Source organism: Mesoplodon bidens, assembly GCF_964165515.1.
Source record: "Mesoplodon bidens genome assembly, chromosome: 13".
In the NCBI taxonomy this organism is placed as follows: domain Eukaryota; kingdom Metazoa; phylum Chordata; class Mammalia; order Artiodactyla; family Ziphiidae; genus Mesoplodon; species Mesoplodon bidens.
The window spans coordinates 12163452-12182572 of record NC_138169.1 but is presented as its reverse complement, the minus strand read 5'-3'; the positions used below and the strand labels follow the sequence as shown (position 1 = coordinate 12182572).

Genomic DNA, 19121 nt, shown 5'->3' with positions numbered 1-19121 from the left:
GGCAGGGATGTGGGGAGGCCGGAAGGAACCCAGGTGAGTTCCCAGCCTGGACTGGACAAGGAAGAGGAAGTCTAGAGGAGAAAGAAGGGTTCCTACTTTTCAACTTAGTGGCTCCTGTAAGGCGATCAGATGCACACTCATTTGTAACCCTTAGATACAGCTGAATGTTATTGACTAGTTTACAGTAATTGGACCAAAGCAGGTATTTAATACAAGTTTACAGAAGGAAAGAGGAAGGCCAGACAGAAAGGCATTTGTGACCTTTGACAGAGGACAAAACCCTAAGCCTGGCATTGGGCTATGTCCTTTGGTGCTGATTTATTCAATGCTCACTGTCACATTGGGCAGGTGTGATGATTATTCCTTTCATGCAGATGAAAATACTAGCAACAGAAATGTGGGGCGACTCGCCCAATGTCACTGAGCTAGACAGTGGCGGGACCAGGATGTAAACCCATCTCAGTCTGACTCCAGGGCCCACGCTGGGCATTGCAGTCTTTCCTGCGTCCCTATCTGTTGCCAGCCAGGACCCGGGATGGGTGCGTGGAAGCAGGGGAAGGCAGGGGCTTGTATGGTCTGGTCTTCCAACCAGAACTCAAGACCAACATGATGCCACAGGAAGGACAGGAGTTCAGGGGTCAGGGTTCAAGTTCTGACTGCCACTTCTTAGCTGTGTGACCTCAGGTTTATCCTTGCTGGGAGTCAGCTTTCACATCTGTAAAATGGGAAGAATCAGAACCACCGCCCGCCCCCCACAGAGAGGCACCACAAGAAGAAAAAATAAAGGACAAAAGTCCTTTGCAAACTCTAACTCAGGGATCAGCAAACCATGGCTCAGTGGCCAAAGCCAGCCACGGCATATTTTTGTACAAAAGGCTTTACTGGAATAAATAAATTTGTCACACTTACTTGTTTATATATCGTCTATGGCCGCTTTTGAGCAACACAGCAGAGCTGAGCGGTTGTAACAGGGACCCGTTGGCCCACAAAGCCTGAAATATTTACTATCTGGTCAACTAGAGAAAAAGTTTGCCAACCCCTGATTTCAGATGCTATGAAAATGCAAGTTCCCACTGTGCCTCTGCAGACAGCACTATGCGTTTCCAGCATCACCCTCAGCTCTGGTTCTTATTCATAAGCTCTCTCCTTGACCCTTTACCCCTGTGTAGAGGTTGATTTAAGACCTATTTCTGAAAAAACAGAGAAGCAGCTCTCCTGAGAGCCAAGAAACCAAAATCCCATAAGCTATTTCAGAGCCCAGGATGGCTCCTGCTGACATCAGGCACCATGAAAAGGTGCTTCCAGGAACAGCCACTTACTTGCAGTTTTTACACTTGAGGCCAAAAAGCATCCCCTTCCCACAGACTGTGCATGTCTGAGACATCCAGTACTTCGTGGAAAACCTGCGGGAAAGAGACAGAAAGTGTTCAAGGCCAAGGTGATGGTGACTGACCTATCTCTAGAAGGATGACCACTGACAGGATAAGAACATGGGCCCTGGATTCCAGTCCCACTTCTTCAGAGATAAGTGACTTCATCGAGTTGCTTAAACTTCAGTCTCTTTATCTGTAAAGTGGGAATAATAACAGTACTGACCTCATAGGTTGTTCAGAGGATTGAACAAGGTCATGCACAGTGCAAGGGCTTTACATAGTGTCTTGTAAACAGAAAGCACTCACTGAATTGGGTTGTGACTGTACTGTTACCCAAACACTCATAACAGTCATTTAGTCGTTCAACAAACATCGCCTGCCTGGAGGTCTACCATGTGCCAAGTTCAGATTGGAGATAGATGGATAGGGCTAGAACTGCCCTCAGAGAACCACAAAGCCAGGTGGGGCCCCCCGGCGGTCTATTCCCCATCACTGCTAGTTACATCGCCTGGGGAGCTTCAAGAAGGGGTGATCCCCCCAAAAGTGGAGACTGCAAACGTTAGTAGCAGAGAAGAGGACCCTAAAGGGAAAGCCATTTTGGACATCAGCCCACCTCGCTCCCCAGCCACCGCCACTTGCTGCAAACATAAGGCAGTGAGTGTAGAGGTTTCTGATATACAGCCAGGAACCAGTGGGAACAGAGATGCATTTGATTAACTTCTGGGGCCCCCTGCTGCCACCAGGGTGCTTTCCTCTTCAAGAGATACCAGGCAGCAGCAGGGCTGGCCCCAAGAAAAGTATTGAAGGTTGCCAGGTCAGAGTTAATTTTCATTTTCAATTTTTGTCACCTTCCGCAGGAGTTGTAGCTAATCTCCACTGCCTCACAGTGTCAAAATGAAAATCGGAAGCGATTATGTAACCTGGTGCTTAAGAATTTTGAGGGCCAGCCTGTATCCCTCTGCTGTACCATCTTGCCTGATTTAGGTCAGTCACTCTTCCAACAGAATGCAGCCCAAAGCCTCCATAACTAAGCAAATAGCAATATTCTGAAGAGACACTCTTGTGGCCAAGAAAACTCCCTTTCCAGTTTTGGACTGGGGGTTGGTTAAGTCCCTTTCTGCCCCTTTAGCAGGATGAGCAAGTGTGGCAGGATCTATTTTGCAGGATTTGTCAGCTCTGGGGAATGGCAAACAGACTCGTGTTTCATCCACCAGCCAGCAGCGTGGGAATCAAGAGTGTGAGTGGCCGGTGGGAGTTCCTTCTCCTTTCCAGCCCTCTCCCATCCCTGGGATCAGCAATCCCTCTTCCAAGCTGTGGCTGAGGTGACTCTGAGGACAGCGGATGGTATGGGATTTTAATTTCATTTTTTCACCAAGGCTGGGATGAGTCTAGGTCTTTCCATCCTGGCATGGAGCCCAGGGAGAAACACAGGGTGAGACTGGAGAGTAACAAAGCATCCCAAGTGCCAGCTCCTCTAAGATGTTCCTGAAGCCCAAGATCATCAGATCATTTTCCTCCTCTTGGCATCAGCATTTGAATCTGAGGTACCACCAGGTCTAACATTAGGGTGCTAGAGTCTGGTGTCATGGCTGAGCCATGGGTGTGGCCAATTGGGTGGAGCCAATCCAGGGGTGTGGCCAATCCAGGGGTGGAGCTGAGCTAGGGGTGTGGCCAATCCAGAGGTGAAGCTGAGCCAGGGAGCAGCCTGTAAGCAAACAAAAAAAGGCCCTTCTTTTTGATGCCTTTCCCTCTGCATCTCACCGCCTGACCACTGATGTGTCTATTGTGTATTTCTCACGGCTTCCTCCACCGTTTTCTCATTTGAGTCTTAACAACTATCCTGTCAACATATTTCTTTCAAAAACTGTTGACGAGATGCCATTCCGGGAGAATGTGCTCATTCCTGCCTCACCCCGGGTTATGGTGACGTGTCTGTCCCTGGAATTGCCTCCCCCCCCTTATAGCCCTGATCCCCACCACCACCGTACTGTCATGGTCTGTTAACCGTCTACCCCTCCACTAGACCTCGAGCTCCCCAAGGTTGAAAGCCTTACGTCGTGTTCAGTGCTGCAGCCCCGGTACAGATATTCTCTATAAATACTAGTGGAAAGAAACCATGAATGAGTGAGCTCTCTGCTGGTCACAGAGGCCTCGTGCAAAGAAAGCTCTCAGCAGAGGTGTCAAAAGAACACAAAATGCTGGGGTTAATTAGCTTGTAGATTCATCACTTAATCATTCAGGGCCTCAGTTTCCCTATCTGTCAAATGGACATGACCACACTTGTGCTACTTACCCCACTGAGTTTGTGAACAGATTGTGAGGATAATGAGATAAAATGTGGAAAGTTAACTTCGCATAAGGGACGACTTAGTAGATAGAAATCTTCCTCCCAAAAAGGGCAGGTGTACTCCTGGAGAGGTTGTCCCGGGCACCCAACAGGGCTGGAGCCCTGGACTGACCTATGCTTCAGCAGAAAGTGAGCATCTCTGACTTCAGCCTGCAATCTTGTCTTCTGGGTTGGGAGACCCAAAATTAGGACAAGCATTTGTCTTAATATTGATACCATTTACTGAGTGGTTATTATGTGCCAGGCCCTTTGCTTAGCACTTTAATATATTATCTCATTTAATCCTCATGACCACCTATGAGTAGTCAGAAATATCTGATGAGAAAATTGAGTCTCAGAGAGGTTAAGTAACTTCCTCGAGGTTGCAAAGCTTTACTAGCTGGGATTGGAACACAGGTCAGTCTGACTCTAAAGCCCTGGCTTTTAACCAGTAGGTGTTAATTTTATGAGCCAGGTGAATAAGAAGCAGACATCTCAGTCCCTTGCCACATCGACGTTCAGCCTGGCAGAGGAGAGAAGAGCATGGTGATATAGGAGCTGGGGCAAAAGAGCCTGCCGAGCCTTTCCCCACGCTGGGGCCAGAGCCCCCAGCCCTCCCTGTGCTGGGAGGTGGGCCCCGTGCAGCCAGGAATCCAGCCTACCTGTGCTTGATGGAGTTGCCGAGGTCTCTGCGAGGGATCTGTGGGGACCAGCGTGGCACTGACAGTGTGTCTGCAGGGAGAGAAGAGAGGAGGAGAAGGCCCTGTTACACAGAGAACCAGAAGTGGGGGTGGGCTCCCACCAAGCCCCAGAAGGAAGAGGGAGGCTCGCTGGCCTCAGGAAGGATACTGGCCGCCATCACTTGCTAAACCAAAGCCAAATGGAAAACTGGTTTAGCTTGTGTTACCTTAACTCACGTAAGGTCCCCCGGGTGGGGCAGTGCCTGGAAAAAAAACCAGCTGGGGGAAGAATAAAACTGAGCATGGCTCCCATTTACCAAGTGCTTACTGTGTGCCAGGCATGTGCCATGTGACTCACATGCCTTAGCTCGTTACATCCTCAAAACAAGGTTCAGGATTGTTAGCATCCCAACCTTACAGGTGAGGAAGCTGAGGCTTGGAGAGAGGAAGTCATGTGTTCAAGATCATATACCTTGTAGACCACACAGCAGCTGTGAATCCAGGCTTAAGGGACCTAGAACACGTGCCTGTGTATGCAAAGTTCTAACTCAGAAGATTCCAAATGCCAGTCATACAAGTATCACTTTCCTAATTTTTGTCATGCCCTTGTACAACCCAGAAAATTATCTACTTAATATTTTAGGTTGACTTATTTGTTTGTTTAAACACATTTATTCTCAAAGCAACTCAATATGGAAAACCAATATCACTTTCTGTATAAGTAACTATTTAAAATATGTCTAACTATGTACCACCTAAACTCATGCTGGAATAAGTGGATGGATGAGTGGGTAGACGGATGGGTAGGTGGGTGGATGGATGGGTGGACGGATGGATGGATGAATATCTGGATAGGTGCATGGATGGACAGATGAGTCAGTAGATAGACAGATGGGGAGGTGGGTGGATGGTAGGTGGGTAGATGGATGGATGGATGAATGGTTGGATAGGTGGATAGATGGACAGATGAGTTGCAAGGTGGACAGATGGGTAGGCGGATGGATGGATTGGTAGGTGCGTGGATGGATGGATGGATGGACAGCTAGATGAATGGATAAATTGATGGATGAATGGGAATGAGGAAGAAACAATAAATCACACAGACTTCAGGCTGGGTGCCTATGCCCATCTGGTCTTTTCTTTCATGCCTCAGGCTACATACCAGCAACCCACACTATCACTCCACCACTGACTGAGTTCCAGGACTTCTTCCACGGCCTCTGGGCACCAGCCCCCACCTTCACTCCACTGCCTGGTTGCCCGCATCACCCTCCTCGCAGACCTCACAGGCCCCAGAGAGGTGTGAAACAACAGCAGAAATGAACCGGTGCGGCCTGTGAAACCTCCACCAGCTAGGGGAGAGAAGAAGGAAGTGGCTGACCCACACGCCAGCTTTCATTTCTCAGGCCAGATGGATGGAGCCAGCTCCCTGTCCTCAGAGCTGCAAATGCACGCCTCATTTTTCACAGCAGTTGTTATGGAGTGGCACGCTCATTGTGGAGCTGGGCATGTCTGAACCGATCAGGGAGCATTTAACCCCAACCCATTCACTCCTCTCTTCTGTCTAATGACACTGTCAACAGCCATCTGAAAGCTGTTTCCAGAAGCCCCAATTCTGCCCTTGTAAAGCTGGGACCATTTCTGGAAGAGCTAATGATTTCCCAAGCGCCAAAGGCCAGAGAAAGAGGGAGACAGCGTGATATATCACTCAGGATCAGAGCCAGTGGAATTTCCTCTAGTTTAACTAAAAACTAAACGTCATCAAGCCCAAGCCCATTTTATTACTTGTTTTGGCTTCTGAGAGAAGCAAAAAAGACAAGAAAGAAAAACAATTTTAGAGAGAGAGCGAGCGAGCAGGGGACTGAAGTCAGATTTAGAAGGAAGGATGCTACTACCTGCTAAGTCCTTAAAATGCTTTCTCCAGTGCCAGGGATGGGTAGAGGTGGAATGGCTATGCTGGAGAGGAAGGGTTAGCTCAGATACACAGCCTCCTCATGGGGAATCTACAAAGTGAGGAGTGCCAAAGGGGTTTCATCGCATGGGATGTTAGTAGTGGCTGTCTAGGAAAGTGTGTTGAGAAGGATTCTGAGGCTCAAGAGGAAAGAGCATTGAGACTGATTAGTAACGTCTGCCATGGGTGAAGAATAAGGCAGTACCAACAAGTCTCCATATTTTCGCCACTCCTACAAGGACAGGGACCACATCTTCATCTTTGCGTCACTGCCTCATAGCACAGCAAGCACCTGGGACAAAGTAAGTACGTAACTCATGTTTGCTGAATCTGAGATTATTATCATAGAAACAGTGAATTTACTGAGCACTCAATATGTGGTAGGCATAATTCTGTGCAGTTTATATGCAGAAGCTTTGCCTCTGTGCAGTCGGGGTTCTCATTATTCCCACTGCACAAAGGTAGACACAGGAGCTCAAAGAGGTGCAGTGACTAGCTAAAGGTCACACAGCCGGGCACTGGTACATCCTCAAGGAGTAACTCTGCAGTTGTTCGCGAGCCTTCCAAAAGCCCCTACATCAGCACCTCCAGTCAGGGGCACTTTTGCCCGGGGGAACATTTGGCATTGTTTGGAGATACTGCCAAATAACTGGGGCGGTGGTGTGGGGACGCGACTGGCATCTCATGTGTAGAGACCAGGGATGCTGCTCAACATCCTACAATACACAAGACAGATCCCCATGTCAAAGAACTAACTAGACCCAAATGGCAATAGTGCCAAGGCTGAGAAACCCGGATCGAGATGTTTTTCACTTCTCTAGCCATCTCCCCACCCGCTCCCTCTCCCCGCAATCTTGAGATGGTACTTCTGAAGCTCAACTCAGTAGAGAACAAAGCCTCTTTTATTATAAGCACATCTCACTGTCAGACTCATATCTTAGTTGGTCTCATTCTGAAATTACAGCACCTTCTCGAAAAAGTAGATGTAATTAAGTTTGGTAGTTTGGTTTCATTTCCCAATATCTGGTTGAAGGAGCAAATTCCGTCAGTTACATTCATCGGCTGCGACAACGTTAGCCTCCAGCAATAATAACCTCCACGGGGCTTCGTCCGTGGGTGTGCAGATCTGAACTCTGAGATCTTCTCTTTACTTTCTTCGTTTGGATTTCATTAAACTTGCCAATGCAAGCCTTAAAGCAAAGGAAAACTGTTTAAAGGGAAAATCTCTGAAAATTCAGGCCTTATCACAACAGAGAAGGCAAACAGCACTTACAGCAATTAAACTGATATGGAAACTTCTGGTTAACAATCAAAGTGCCTATTAAGATGTCTCCATAGCTGAACAAAAGCTTCTTTTCTATTCTAATTTTCTGATAACAAGACACACAGACATGGAGTCAGAATTATGACCATCCCTGGTGCCTTTGGTTCCAGGGATAGAATAATAGACATTTCTTCCCAGATATTTTCATTTGCAGTGCATGGCAAGGGAGAGGGCTGGAGAGAAGGAGCGCTTTTCTTCCCTCCTTTAGGTCCCACTGTTGATGCCCTCTCAAAAGTGCCTCTGTATAACAGAAGCGCAGAAACCAGGAGGCTTGGTCTTTGACACCTTGGTAGCCAGATAATCAAACAGAAGCCACAATAGAAGAAACCAATATTAATAAAGCATCATGGTAGGTTGAGCTTTAAAATGAAAAACTCAGGCTCTGACCTGGTGAGTTTGAACTCAGGCTAACAGAGGAGTCAGGCATGGGGAAAACTCTTGAAAACATTTAACACAGAGACATCACATAAAAATGAGTGATGATAAAGCAAAGGAAAAGGAGGGAAAAGAAGAGGAAGAAAGAAATAAGAATAATGATAAGAATTTTAAAAATGAGAAATAAGAAAAATAATAAATATGCTTTGTGTTGAGCATTACCATGTGCCAAGCACTATTGCCAAATAGGCCCTTTACATATATTATCTCATTTTATCCACACACTGCATGGGTGCGCACATGTGATGTATCAGCTGTTATCATCGGTGCCACTTCACCAACAAGGAAATCGAGAAGTTATACCATTTGCCCAAGGTCACACAGCAAGTAAAGGCCAGGACTGGGTTTTCTAAATTCAGGTCACATAGCTGGGGCTCAATAAACGACAGCCAATTTCATCCCCATTTCACAGATGGGAGTACTGAGGCTTAGAAGCAATAAGCAATTGTCTATAGCTAAGAAGTGACTGTGTGGTGATCTGAACCTCAGAGAGGAACAAACTGGATGCTTCTAGTCCAGACTGCTCTCCAGGTACACGGAGTTCAACCCATCCTGTATTGTCTGTGTCTCCTACCTCTGTCTGAGGAAAGCAAAGGAAACAATGAGAACCAGCCCTTTTAAGCTCAGAAAAGGGCCTCAGAGGCCCAGAAAGCAATGTCACAGTATGTTGCTTATTCCTACTATCATTCATACAGTTACTCAGTAAACATTCTGTTGAATATGCCTACCCGCCACCCCCAAAGATGTCCACGTCCTAATCCCTGGGCCCCATAAAATATATGACTTAACAGGCAAAAAGAGATTTTGCAGACGTGATTGAGTTAAGGATCTTGAAACGAGAGATTAGTCCGGATTAGCCAGGTAGGGCTGATGTAATCATAAGTGAAAGAGGGAGGCAGGAGGGTCAGACAGAGTCAGAGAAGGAGATGTGATGTTTGCTGGCTCTGAGGATGGAAAGGGGCCAAGTGCCAAGGGATGCAGCAGCCTCTGGAAGCTAGAAAACGCAAGAGAACAGAGTTTCCCCTGGAGCCTCCAGAAGGAAACAGCCCTGCAGACACCTTAACTTTAGCCCTGAGACTGTTTTTGGACTCCTGACCTCCAGAACTGTAAGATAATACATGTATTTTCTTGTAAGCCATTGAGTTTCGGTTATTCGTTACAGCAGCCATAGGAAGCTGAGACGGCACTACTGTGTGCCAGGTACGGAACTGGGGGTGGGTATGGCAAACAAGATAGTCAAGTTTTCTGAGCTTAGAGTCTACAGGGGGAGACATAATGTGACACATTCAATGAAGCAAATAAAACAGGACTTTGGGCTTTGTGTTAAGGCAATGGGAACCATCTAGTGCGTTAGAGCAGAGGCAGGAGGCTGTGCAGGGTCTTACGCATTTGTCGTAGCCTGCCAGGCTATGACAAAAAGAGGATGGCCCCACTCCCACCCCCTCCTCTAACTCCCCACCTCCGCTGGGATCCAAAACATCAGCCCTGACCCTTACAAGGCCATTCAGCTCCCAGGCCAGGGCTTTCTCACTTGAGTTGTCATGTCATGATCCCACCTGCAGCCCCCAATAAAACACCCATATCCCAGAGTACTCAGTCCACTGGCTGGTACAGGAGCAATGCACAGTCTGACTTCTTGTACGTATTCCAAGGGGGGATTCGCCTCTTGGAGCTGTTTCTTCCTTTAATCCAAACAAGCCTACAAGGTTGTATCCCTAGTTTACAGATAAGGAAAATGAGGATAATTAATTGTTCAGAGTCCTATTGCTAGTATTTGGTGCATTTGAGACTTGACCCCAGCTTCCTATAAAACTAAAGCCTTGCTTTTCACCCCCGCACCCTACTGCCTTCCTATGCTATGTCTCCTTCTGAGACAAGCGTAAAAATTATTGTTCAAATCACGCAGTCCTGGAGTTGGAACGGACCACAAGAAATCGTCTATTGCAGTCTCTGAGTCTCTAAACTCTATTGGCTAGAAGAGGAGCTATCCTATCCTTAAATGTTTCCATGGAGATAAAGGCCTCTGAGCACATCGTACTATTAATAATAACAGCTAACATTTACTGAGTACTTACTATATGGCAGGACTAAACGCTTTAGATGTGTTATTTCATCTAATCTCCTAACTCCATTTTAGGCGGGAGAGCTGGGGTTTGAGCTAGGACAGTCCAACCCCAGAGCTCATCCTCAGAAATGCCACAAGTGAAATGGAAGGTCCAGGTACCCTTCAACTTCTAGCCCAGGGACAGGAGAGACTGAGAACTTAACAACGGTGCTGCGTGCAAATCAAGCAGCAAATTCTTTAGGCTCCAAGGGTCCTGAAATTAACAAAACTTAGAGCATCCAACTTTTCTTCTGCGGCCACAGGCCAGTCACCAGCTAAAATCCCACTGATTCATCCAAGGTGCCAACCAGTCCTTGACTAAAGCTGTTCACAGTTTTATTCACATAGCGGGGAACAACTCTATTTGCTTTACTATCCAATTCAAATACATCAGATCTAGAAGTCTTTTAATCATGTGCTATCTCTAAAGGTTACAGCACCATGGTGCTTTGGGGCCAAATTGAGTTTCTCTGTGTAGATGGACATAATTTTCTCCCTGAGACAACTACAACCCACTTCTCAAGATCCAAATTTCATCACCTGCGGGCTTGTGATTGCTATGAAGGTGTCTAGGGAACAACTCAGCACTGGTGAGTAGTAGATATGAGTGAGCCTGGGTTGCAGGTCTTGGGGAAAGAAATAGGCAGAAGAGATGCTGGGGGTGAGCAAAGGTTGTGCTGCTCACTCTTGGTGGAAGAGACCCTTCAGAGGAGATGCTTAGGGATTCCCCATGGCATTGAGGTAAAACAAAGGGCAATGGTGAAGTTACCTGCCTAGAAATAGGAAGACTGCAGGAATGGAGGTATCAGGGTCAAACCAATCGGCATGTATGTGGGGTTCAAACCAGCTACAAGGCCTTGAGCACAGGCCTTTTTTTTTTTTTTTTTTTTTTTGCGGTGCACGGGCCTCTCACTGTTGTGGCCTCTCCCGTTGCGGAGCACAGGCTCCGGACGCACAGGCTCAACGGCCACGGCTCACTGGCATGTGGAATCTTCCCGGAACGGGGCACGAACCCGTGTCCCCTGCATCAGCAGGCAGACTCTCAACCACTGCGCCACCAGGGAAGCCCAGCACAGGCCTATTTTAAAGACAGAGCAGCAGACTTCATTTCTGAATGGGAAGGTTATCAAGTTGCTCCATGGAGTGTAGGACTTTGAAGTAGTAGACCTGTGTTCAAGCATCAGCTCAGCCACTTACTAGCTATGAGACCTTGGGCATTTTCACCTCTGTGAGTCTCAGTTTTTGTCTCCTGTAAAAAAGGGGTCATAATATCTCCCTCACAGAATTGTTAGCAGGATGAAGTGGGGTAATATAATTGGAACAGGGCTTAGCTGAGTGCCTGACATATTTTTGTTATTCTTGTTTTCATCATTGTCATCATCACTCCACCTCTAGAATTGACACACCATTTAGAACCTGACAAAGCTCTCCATGGACTATGATTTAGAACAGAGGTTGGCAAACTATGACCCTCAGGCCAAATCTGGCCCATCACCTGCTTTCGTAAATAAAGTCTGATTGGCACACAGACACACCCACTCATTTACACACTGTCTGTGACTGCTTCTGCACTATAATAGCAGAGTTTGAGTAACTGACAGAAACATGTGGTCCACAAAGCCAGGTATAATTATTACCTGGCCCTTTATAGAAAAAGTGTGTCAACGCCTGATTAAGAGCTGTGTAACTCATTTCCTTGGCTAATTAGTGGAGAAATTTTTCCCTTTTTCTTTTATTTTTTTTTCCAGTTTTATTGAGGTCCACAAAGCCAGGTATAATTATTACCTGGCCCTTTATAGAAAAAGTGTGTCAACCCTGATTAAGAGCTATGTAACTCATTTCCTTGGCTGATTAGTGGAGAAATTTTTCCCTTTTTCTTTTTTTTTCCCAGTTTTATTGAGGTATAATTGACAAATAAAATTGTAAGATATTTAAAGTATACAATGTGATGGTTTGATACACGTATATATTGTGAAAGGTTTTTTTCTTTGAAGCCAGAAGACTTGGGTTTTAGACCCACTTTGGCCACTTACATGGTGGGAATTCTTGGACAAATGGCCTGCAGCTTCCAAGCCAAAGTGTGCATGACCACGTGGTGTCACCCCTCTGCTCACCTAATCCTAGGTGTGTTGTTTCAATGTCCATTTTACAGAAGAGAAGAGCCAGGCAGAGTAGAACCATCAAGCGGTCCAGCCAAGGATCTAACCTATCCCAGTCTCACCCCAAGCCTGTTTTCTTTCTAGCTCTCACCGTCTCCTGGTAGAATAATCTGTGATGAGGCAACGTCTCTGATTACATGCCACTGCTGAAATCCATGTCAGCTCATGAAGACAGAGGGAAAGGAAAATTAACTCTCTCCTCTCACTGTTTCTGCCTGGGATAATTAATACGATTATCCAGTTGTCACTTTATCAAAGCAGAGAGAAGACCTGGAGGACATGTAAGTTACCATAGGGGAGGTGGTGGTGCTGGTCATGGTCAAGGAGAACAGATGAAGTGCTCTCCTGGGAGTGGCTCCAGGTACAAGCCTACCTTGGACACCTGCCTACCTAGGACAGGTGAGCAGTGAGAGCACTGAGCAAATGGGAGCACAGAGAGAGCTGACAGGTGAGGCAAGAGGCAGAAAAGTGCAGAGGATGTGAGGGGAAGACCTCACAGTGAGTCAGAATCAAAGTTCTCTTCCAACACCTGTTCCTCCTGGCCCAAGGCTCGGTTAAAAATGTTTTTAAATGGTGAAACCAAACTGGAATTACCTTCAGGATCTAGTGGGAAAACTAGGATGTATTGATTCTAACACCCTCCTTCAAAACCATGCTCCCCTTTTAAAAAAACCATCACCACCTCGCGTCTGAATCCCGGCAGGTAACTGCTTAGCTGGGATTCCCCGAATTGCCCATAAATCACACATGTGGGTAGTGATAACATCACGCCTTTTCCAGTGAGACGTGTGAAGGGTGGAGTCATCACCTGCGATTTATTCCAGCCCCCTCAGATGGCCTCAATTAAATTTCATTGCCAGTAAAGAAAGGGAAGATGGCTGAGGCATTTAATTACATTTTATAATGTGCCCACTGTTGAATTTATTGAAGTGTATCAGGGATTTTTAACCTCCTAACCAAACAATGGGACACCTGGGTGCCACATGAGTAATTATTTTCCTTGTGGGAATGATAGACGAAGAATCTAAAATGTTAACAGTAGTCTGGGTATATGTGCAGGCGGTGTGGCGGCAGCGGCGTGTGATGGGAGTGGATATGACAAGAGAAGTGAGGCAATGGGCCGCTAATTCCATGACATCACCCCATGGACTGGAGGTGGGGACTGGTACTAATTATGCATCTTCCCTCGATTCTAAAAACTAGACCTATTAGGAAACCCATCTTCCTTCCCTCTCCCTGTATCCCCTCAAATTTCCCCTTGATATAATTTTACTGCTATGGTCTAGAAAGAGGAGAGGGATCATCTTGAAATGTCAAAATCAGTTCATGTAATAAGATAATAAAATACAAAAAAAAATCTAGAAATCCAGAAGAATCTCATTAGGAAAATGGATCCACGTTGGTTTATTTGGGAAGTACGCAGGAAATAAATTATCAAGAAGGAAATATGTGTGATGCTTCTGGAGTTAGAGTGGAGGTCCCTTCAATATAATCTTGAGGACAGACTTGGTATATCCAAAATCATTATCTCCAGGACCTCTGTTATAGCATCATGTCTACTCAAGTGACCACGAAAAGTCAGATGAAGAGGAAGAATATGCCGATCCCAGGCCAAAGAGGAAGAAATGCCTGGTGCCTCTGAGAAAGCAGAAGGACAGCACTGAGGGCCAGTCCTGGGCTGAAAATTGCCACTGGCTGCATTGCTGTCCCCAGCCTTCCCCTGGTCACATTCACACCATGGATCTACTCACTTGCACCTCCCACCTTCAAAGGTACTGTTCTCTCTTTCTAGAACAGTCTTCCGCACCCCTTTCCTACTTCTCTTAGCCTGACTCATGCCCACTCTTCCTCCAAGATCTACCTCAGGCATGGCTCCTCCAGGAAGCCCTCCCTGAATGCATGGGGCAGACACGCCTGCCATGCTCCTCCCGGAGCCTCCTGAGCTTATCTCTTTGGGTCACTTGCCTCGGTGCACAAGAGCCTCTGCATACACATCTGATCTCTCCACCACCCACTTGCCCGTGAGCTCCTGGACAGTAGGAGCTGCCGATTACTCATCTTTATGTGTTCAGTGTCTCATGCAGAGTTTGGCTTAGAGCTGAGAGGTGAAGGGTTTTTCTTGCTAACTCCAGCAAAAATAAGCCAGTAGCCTAACCCTCCAAATGGAGGCTTCACTTCTCCACAGCCCTGCAGGGCCTGGACCACTGAGGGGTCCCAGGAAGCCAGGCGCCCCCCTCTGCCCTGGCCACCCACCCATACCTCCAGCCCTGGCTCTCAGGCTCTGAGCGGGAGCTGGGACCTCAGCTGGGGCGGCTGACCAAACTAAGCCCATCTGCTCAAAAATGGAGCCCACCACGTCCTCGTCTAAACCTCTCCCCACGTGCCTGTCTGTTCAGAGCCCCACGGCTTCCTGAGCCACTGGGGTCAGGACCCCTGGAACATTCTCAGCTCCTCCTGACTCCTCCCATTGACAGAGTCCCTCTCGAGGGCAGATTTGCACTGTATGTCAATGGTCACATTCAGGGCCCTTAGCTACTGTGTCAGGGAGGTCTAGTATCAATCCCATTTTACAGATGAAGAAACTGAGGCTCTGAGAGCTTAAAACAGAGAAGCAAAATGATCAAAAGAATGGGGTTTGGAGTTAGAAAGACCAGGGTTATTGTCCTGGTTCTGCCCCCAAACTGGGCAAGGTACTTAACTTCTCTCAGCTGCAGCACAGTAACCGCGATAACAGCTAACACGTACCAGGCATTGCCTAAGTCAGTGGTTCCCCAACTGTCAGTGTACTGGAATCAACAGATGCCTGGGCCTCTCCCCTGCACTGTGATTTAACTCAGGGGTCAGCAAACTACACCCCATGGGCCAAATCTGTTTTATAAATAAAGTTTTGTTGGCACAGCAACATGTGCATTGTCTACAGCTGCTTTTGCACTATAAGGGCAGGGTTGAGGAGCGATCATGAAGACCTGATGGCCCACGAAGCCTAAAATATTTACTATCTGGCTCTTTCATTAAAAGTTTGCTGATCCTCGATTTAATTATACTGGGGTATGGCCTGGCTTTGCACATTTCAAAAGGTTTTCAGGTCATACTAATGCGCAGACAAGTTTGGGCACCACTGGCCTAAGTGTTTCACCCGCATTAGCTCATTGATTCTCTATAACATATCTGTTTCATTCCCTCCTGTATCCTCAGCAGCTAGCACAGGGATGGCACAAAGTGGCATCTCCACAAATATTTACTGATGAACAAATGAACGAACGAATGAACAATCCACCCTGTGAGGTAGGTACTAATGATCCCATTTTGCACATGGGAAAACTGAGGCTCAGAGGTCGCCTAAGGAATATGTCCTTCTGGGATTTTAACCTAAATCTCCTGGACTGCAGAGCCCCATTTGTGAGTACCGTGGTCTCTCTTCAGACATTCAGAAAGGAGAGACCACCAGCAGAGTTGGTGAGGGGGTCTTCTTGTGCACCCTCCCTGGGAGAGACGCCCTGAGCAAGAGGAGAGGCAGCCTGGGAACCCGAAGACACTCGGGGGCCCCCCCGCTAGCAATGCAGAGCCATCTCAGACCACACAGATACAGGACCTGTCTCCTTGGCCTGGAGGAAAATGCTAACTGGAAGAGGCTGGCTTCCTGCCCCCGGCTCAGGCTTAAATGAGGAAGAAACAGGAGTTGACAGAGGCCTTGCGCTGCCATCACTGCAAATGCTCCTGTGAAGGGAGGGAAACAGCCGGCCCTGAGCTCCATCAATTTCAATTGTAAATGCTCTCTTGTTGAACAGGGACAGGCATGGGGCGGGGGAGGCAGGGGACATGCAGACCACAGGCTGGGGTCTGCAAGTCGGGCTTGACATCTGGACCCAGACATGGGCAACAAACGTGTCTGTGGATGGCACGTTCCACAATCCAGGCAACCCAGGGGCCAGACCCCCTCTTTTGCCTAAGAGGCAGAGAGACAAAATGGAATTCATTACAGGCACAGATCTGAATCCCAATCCTGATTTTGCCTTTGTGATGCTTGTGTCCTCTGCTCTTTGGACCTCTTCCTCTGTAATAGGGGAGCAATAGCACCCATCTTGCGGAGTTTCCCTAAGGAACCGGGCACTGGAACATGAAGCAAATGCCTGGTACGTAGTAGGTGTGCCATAAAGGTGGCTTTCACCTCAAGCAACCCAGGTGCTTGTCTGCGCTTTCCTTAGTGGCCCTTCTCTCTGGCCTGAGAAGACAAAACTGGGGAGGAGGCTCTTTTGGGAACGAGGCCACGACTCCATGCAGAAGCAGTGGTGAGTTATGGGGAGAGCAGAACTGTCTAGGGCCCTCTGGCCATTTATTCCCCTCCTGTCATCCTGTTCTCTGAGCGTGTCCACAGCCCTTACTTGCAAGGATGTGATGGATGGGTCTTAAGTTGCTTGCACACTACATCATCAATTACTTACATATTTACTGCCTTGAACTAGGTTTATGGATCTTAAATCAGAGCTGTTCAGAGTTGCCTGAGCTGAAATTCTTCCCCAGTGGAAATGTGGCATTTTTAAAATTATGCTGCCACCCTGTAGTCAGTGTTCAGCAGAAGTTAACTGTCCTTAGAACAAAGGGCTGCTGAGAAGTTCCCCACGCAGAGTCATTCCGTGGCATTTACTGCCTGAGCAGGCTCAGCGGGGACAGACCAGGTGAGCTTGCTGTGAGAGACCCCAGTCCGACTTTAAGAAACCCAAGACACCAGGCATTCTTGGGTCTGAACTTCGAGCAATAGATTTCCTCCCACCTCTGTTCCCTGAGGCTCAAGTGATGTCCAAAGCTGTGTCACACTGTCTGTAGTTTGCAGACATGGTGGAGACGGCCTTGTGATGGAGCATATTCCAAGGTCAGGATGGGGCATCCATATTCCAAAGCATCTGCAAGTGGGGCTGAGGTGATGGAGATGTGACAGGTCCTGGTCCTGATGCGGCAGCCCTGAAGGTGAGGCCGTGGGTCACAGGTTATCAGTGAGAAGTGTTGTCAGTATTGGGGGGTACAGAGAACCCCTATCCCAAGAACTTGGAGATAAGGAAGTTGACCTTCCAAGTGTGAAACTAGCCCAACCCCTACTGGATCAGAGGAGAGAGGAACAACATTAACTTAAAGCAGCGGTTCTCAAATCTCTGGAGACACTTTGGGAGGTCACAGCTCGGGGGATGGTGCTACTGGCATCTACTGGGTGAAAACCAGGGATGCTGTTAAACATCCTCCAAAGCACAGGTCAGCCCCCAGCACAAAGAATTGTACATCTCCAAATCCATAGTTTTATAGCTGACAATCCCTGTGCAAAGAGTCGGGAAGGGACCTAAATCCAGAGCCTGATGCAATCAGATTAAATATTAGATCGAAAGAGGAGCTTAGTTAACCATAAAAAGAGAGGCAAAGAGAGTCACAGGGGCAGATGTTGGCTTGCCTCTCCGGGCCCATCCAGGGGACACGGGTCTTTGGCACTGGAGCCTATTCCTTCTTCTAGTAACAGCAGCCTGGTTTTCCATTGGGAAACAACCGTTCTGGTGTCTCAGGGCTAGAGGTTCAGGGCTGGCTGGACCTCCCAGTCCTGGGGCAGGGCGTTTGACCCAGGCATGGAGAGTCCAGAGTATTCCAGCTCCTGGACCACTGTGACTGGTTCAGAGGCAGGCATGTGACCCAAGATGAGCCAATCAGAGTCCACGAAACACCCTGGAACCTTTTTTTAAAAGATACCCTCTGTTCCCTGGAGTAGCTAAGCTGGTGGGCTACACACCTGAGTGCCCAGGGGCGACCTGAGCATACCTGTGGGAAGGTCCTGCCTGAGAAGGAGGCCACCACACTAGAAAAGCAGAGTGGAGAGATGCAGAACAACCAAGGGCTGATATATCACTTGAGCCCCTGGAGCTTCTCTATTAAATCCTCATTTTTAAACATTTAAAGCAGTTTAAGTTGTTTTACTTACAAGCAGAAGAATGTTGCCCTTATACAAGGTCACAGAGACAGACCTTATAGCAGACTTCTGTTATCTCCAGTCGCTATAGCAACCCCTCTCCCAAACATGAGATGGTTAATCATTGTGAAGGTGGTGGGTGGTAACCCACCATTCATGGACCACATACTAGGCACTAGTTCTGAACACTTTACAGGTGTTTTCTCATTTAATCTGCCCAATGGTCCTATGACATCTTCATTATTATTATCTCAAAATCACAGAGAAGGAAAGTATAGTTCAGAGAGGTTGAACAACTTGCTCGAGGTCACACAGCTCGCCAGTGGTGGGGCCAGGATCTATCCTTGGGCAGTTTGCCTGTACTCTCAGTTACCCTGTCCAGGGTGAGCAGGTTGTCCCCGCCCAAAGCCTTCAAACATTCCATATAGCAAACTCTCCTACTCTGTGTTCCACATTCACCAGGAGAAGTCCTGATGAAACTCTGGCTTTCAGGAAGGGTGTACTGCAGAGAGGAAATGGGCAAATCACATGGCCCTTGAGAAATGCAGTACCTGTGACAGTGAGTTCTCATTGTACATTATTTTATTTATTTATTTATTTTATTATTGTTATTTTTTGTGGTACACGGGCCTCTCACTGTTGTGGCCTCTCCCGTTGCAGAGCACAGGCTCCGGACGTGCAGGCTCAGCGGCCATGCCTCACGGGCCCAGCCGCTCCGCAGCATGTGGGATCCTCCCAGACCGGGGCACGAACCCGTGTCCCCTGCATCGGCAGGCGGACTCTCAACCACTGCGCCACCAGGGAAGCCCTCATTGTACATTATTA

General features: G+C 47.6%; 1 protein-coding gene across 1 annotated transcript in view; it reads right to left on the bottom strand.

The window, feature by feature from the left end:
- The window catches only part of KSR2 (kinase suppressor of ras 2), a gene marked incomplete at both ends in the record, with an annotated part of 400411 nt that overhangs the window by 101402 nt on the left and 279888 nt on the right, over positions 1–19121 (bottom strand). The window contains 2 exons of the mRNA XM_081251970.1: positions 1320–1403; positions 4362–4431. Coding sequence (XP_081108096.1) covers positions 1320–1403; positions 4362–4431 — 154 coding nt within the window. The remainder of the gene's footprint in view (positions 1–1319; positions 1404–4361; positions 4432–19121) is intronic.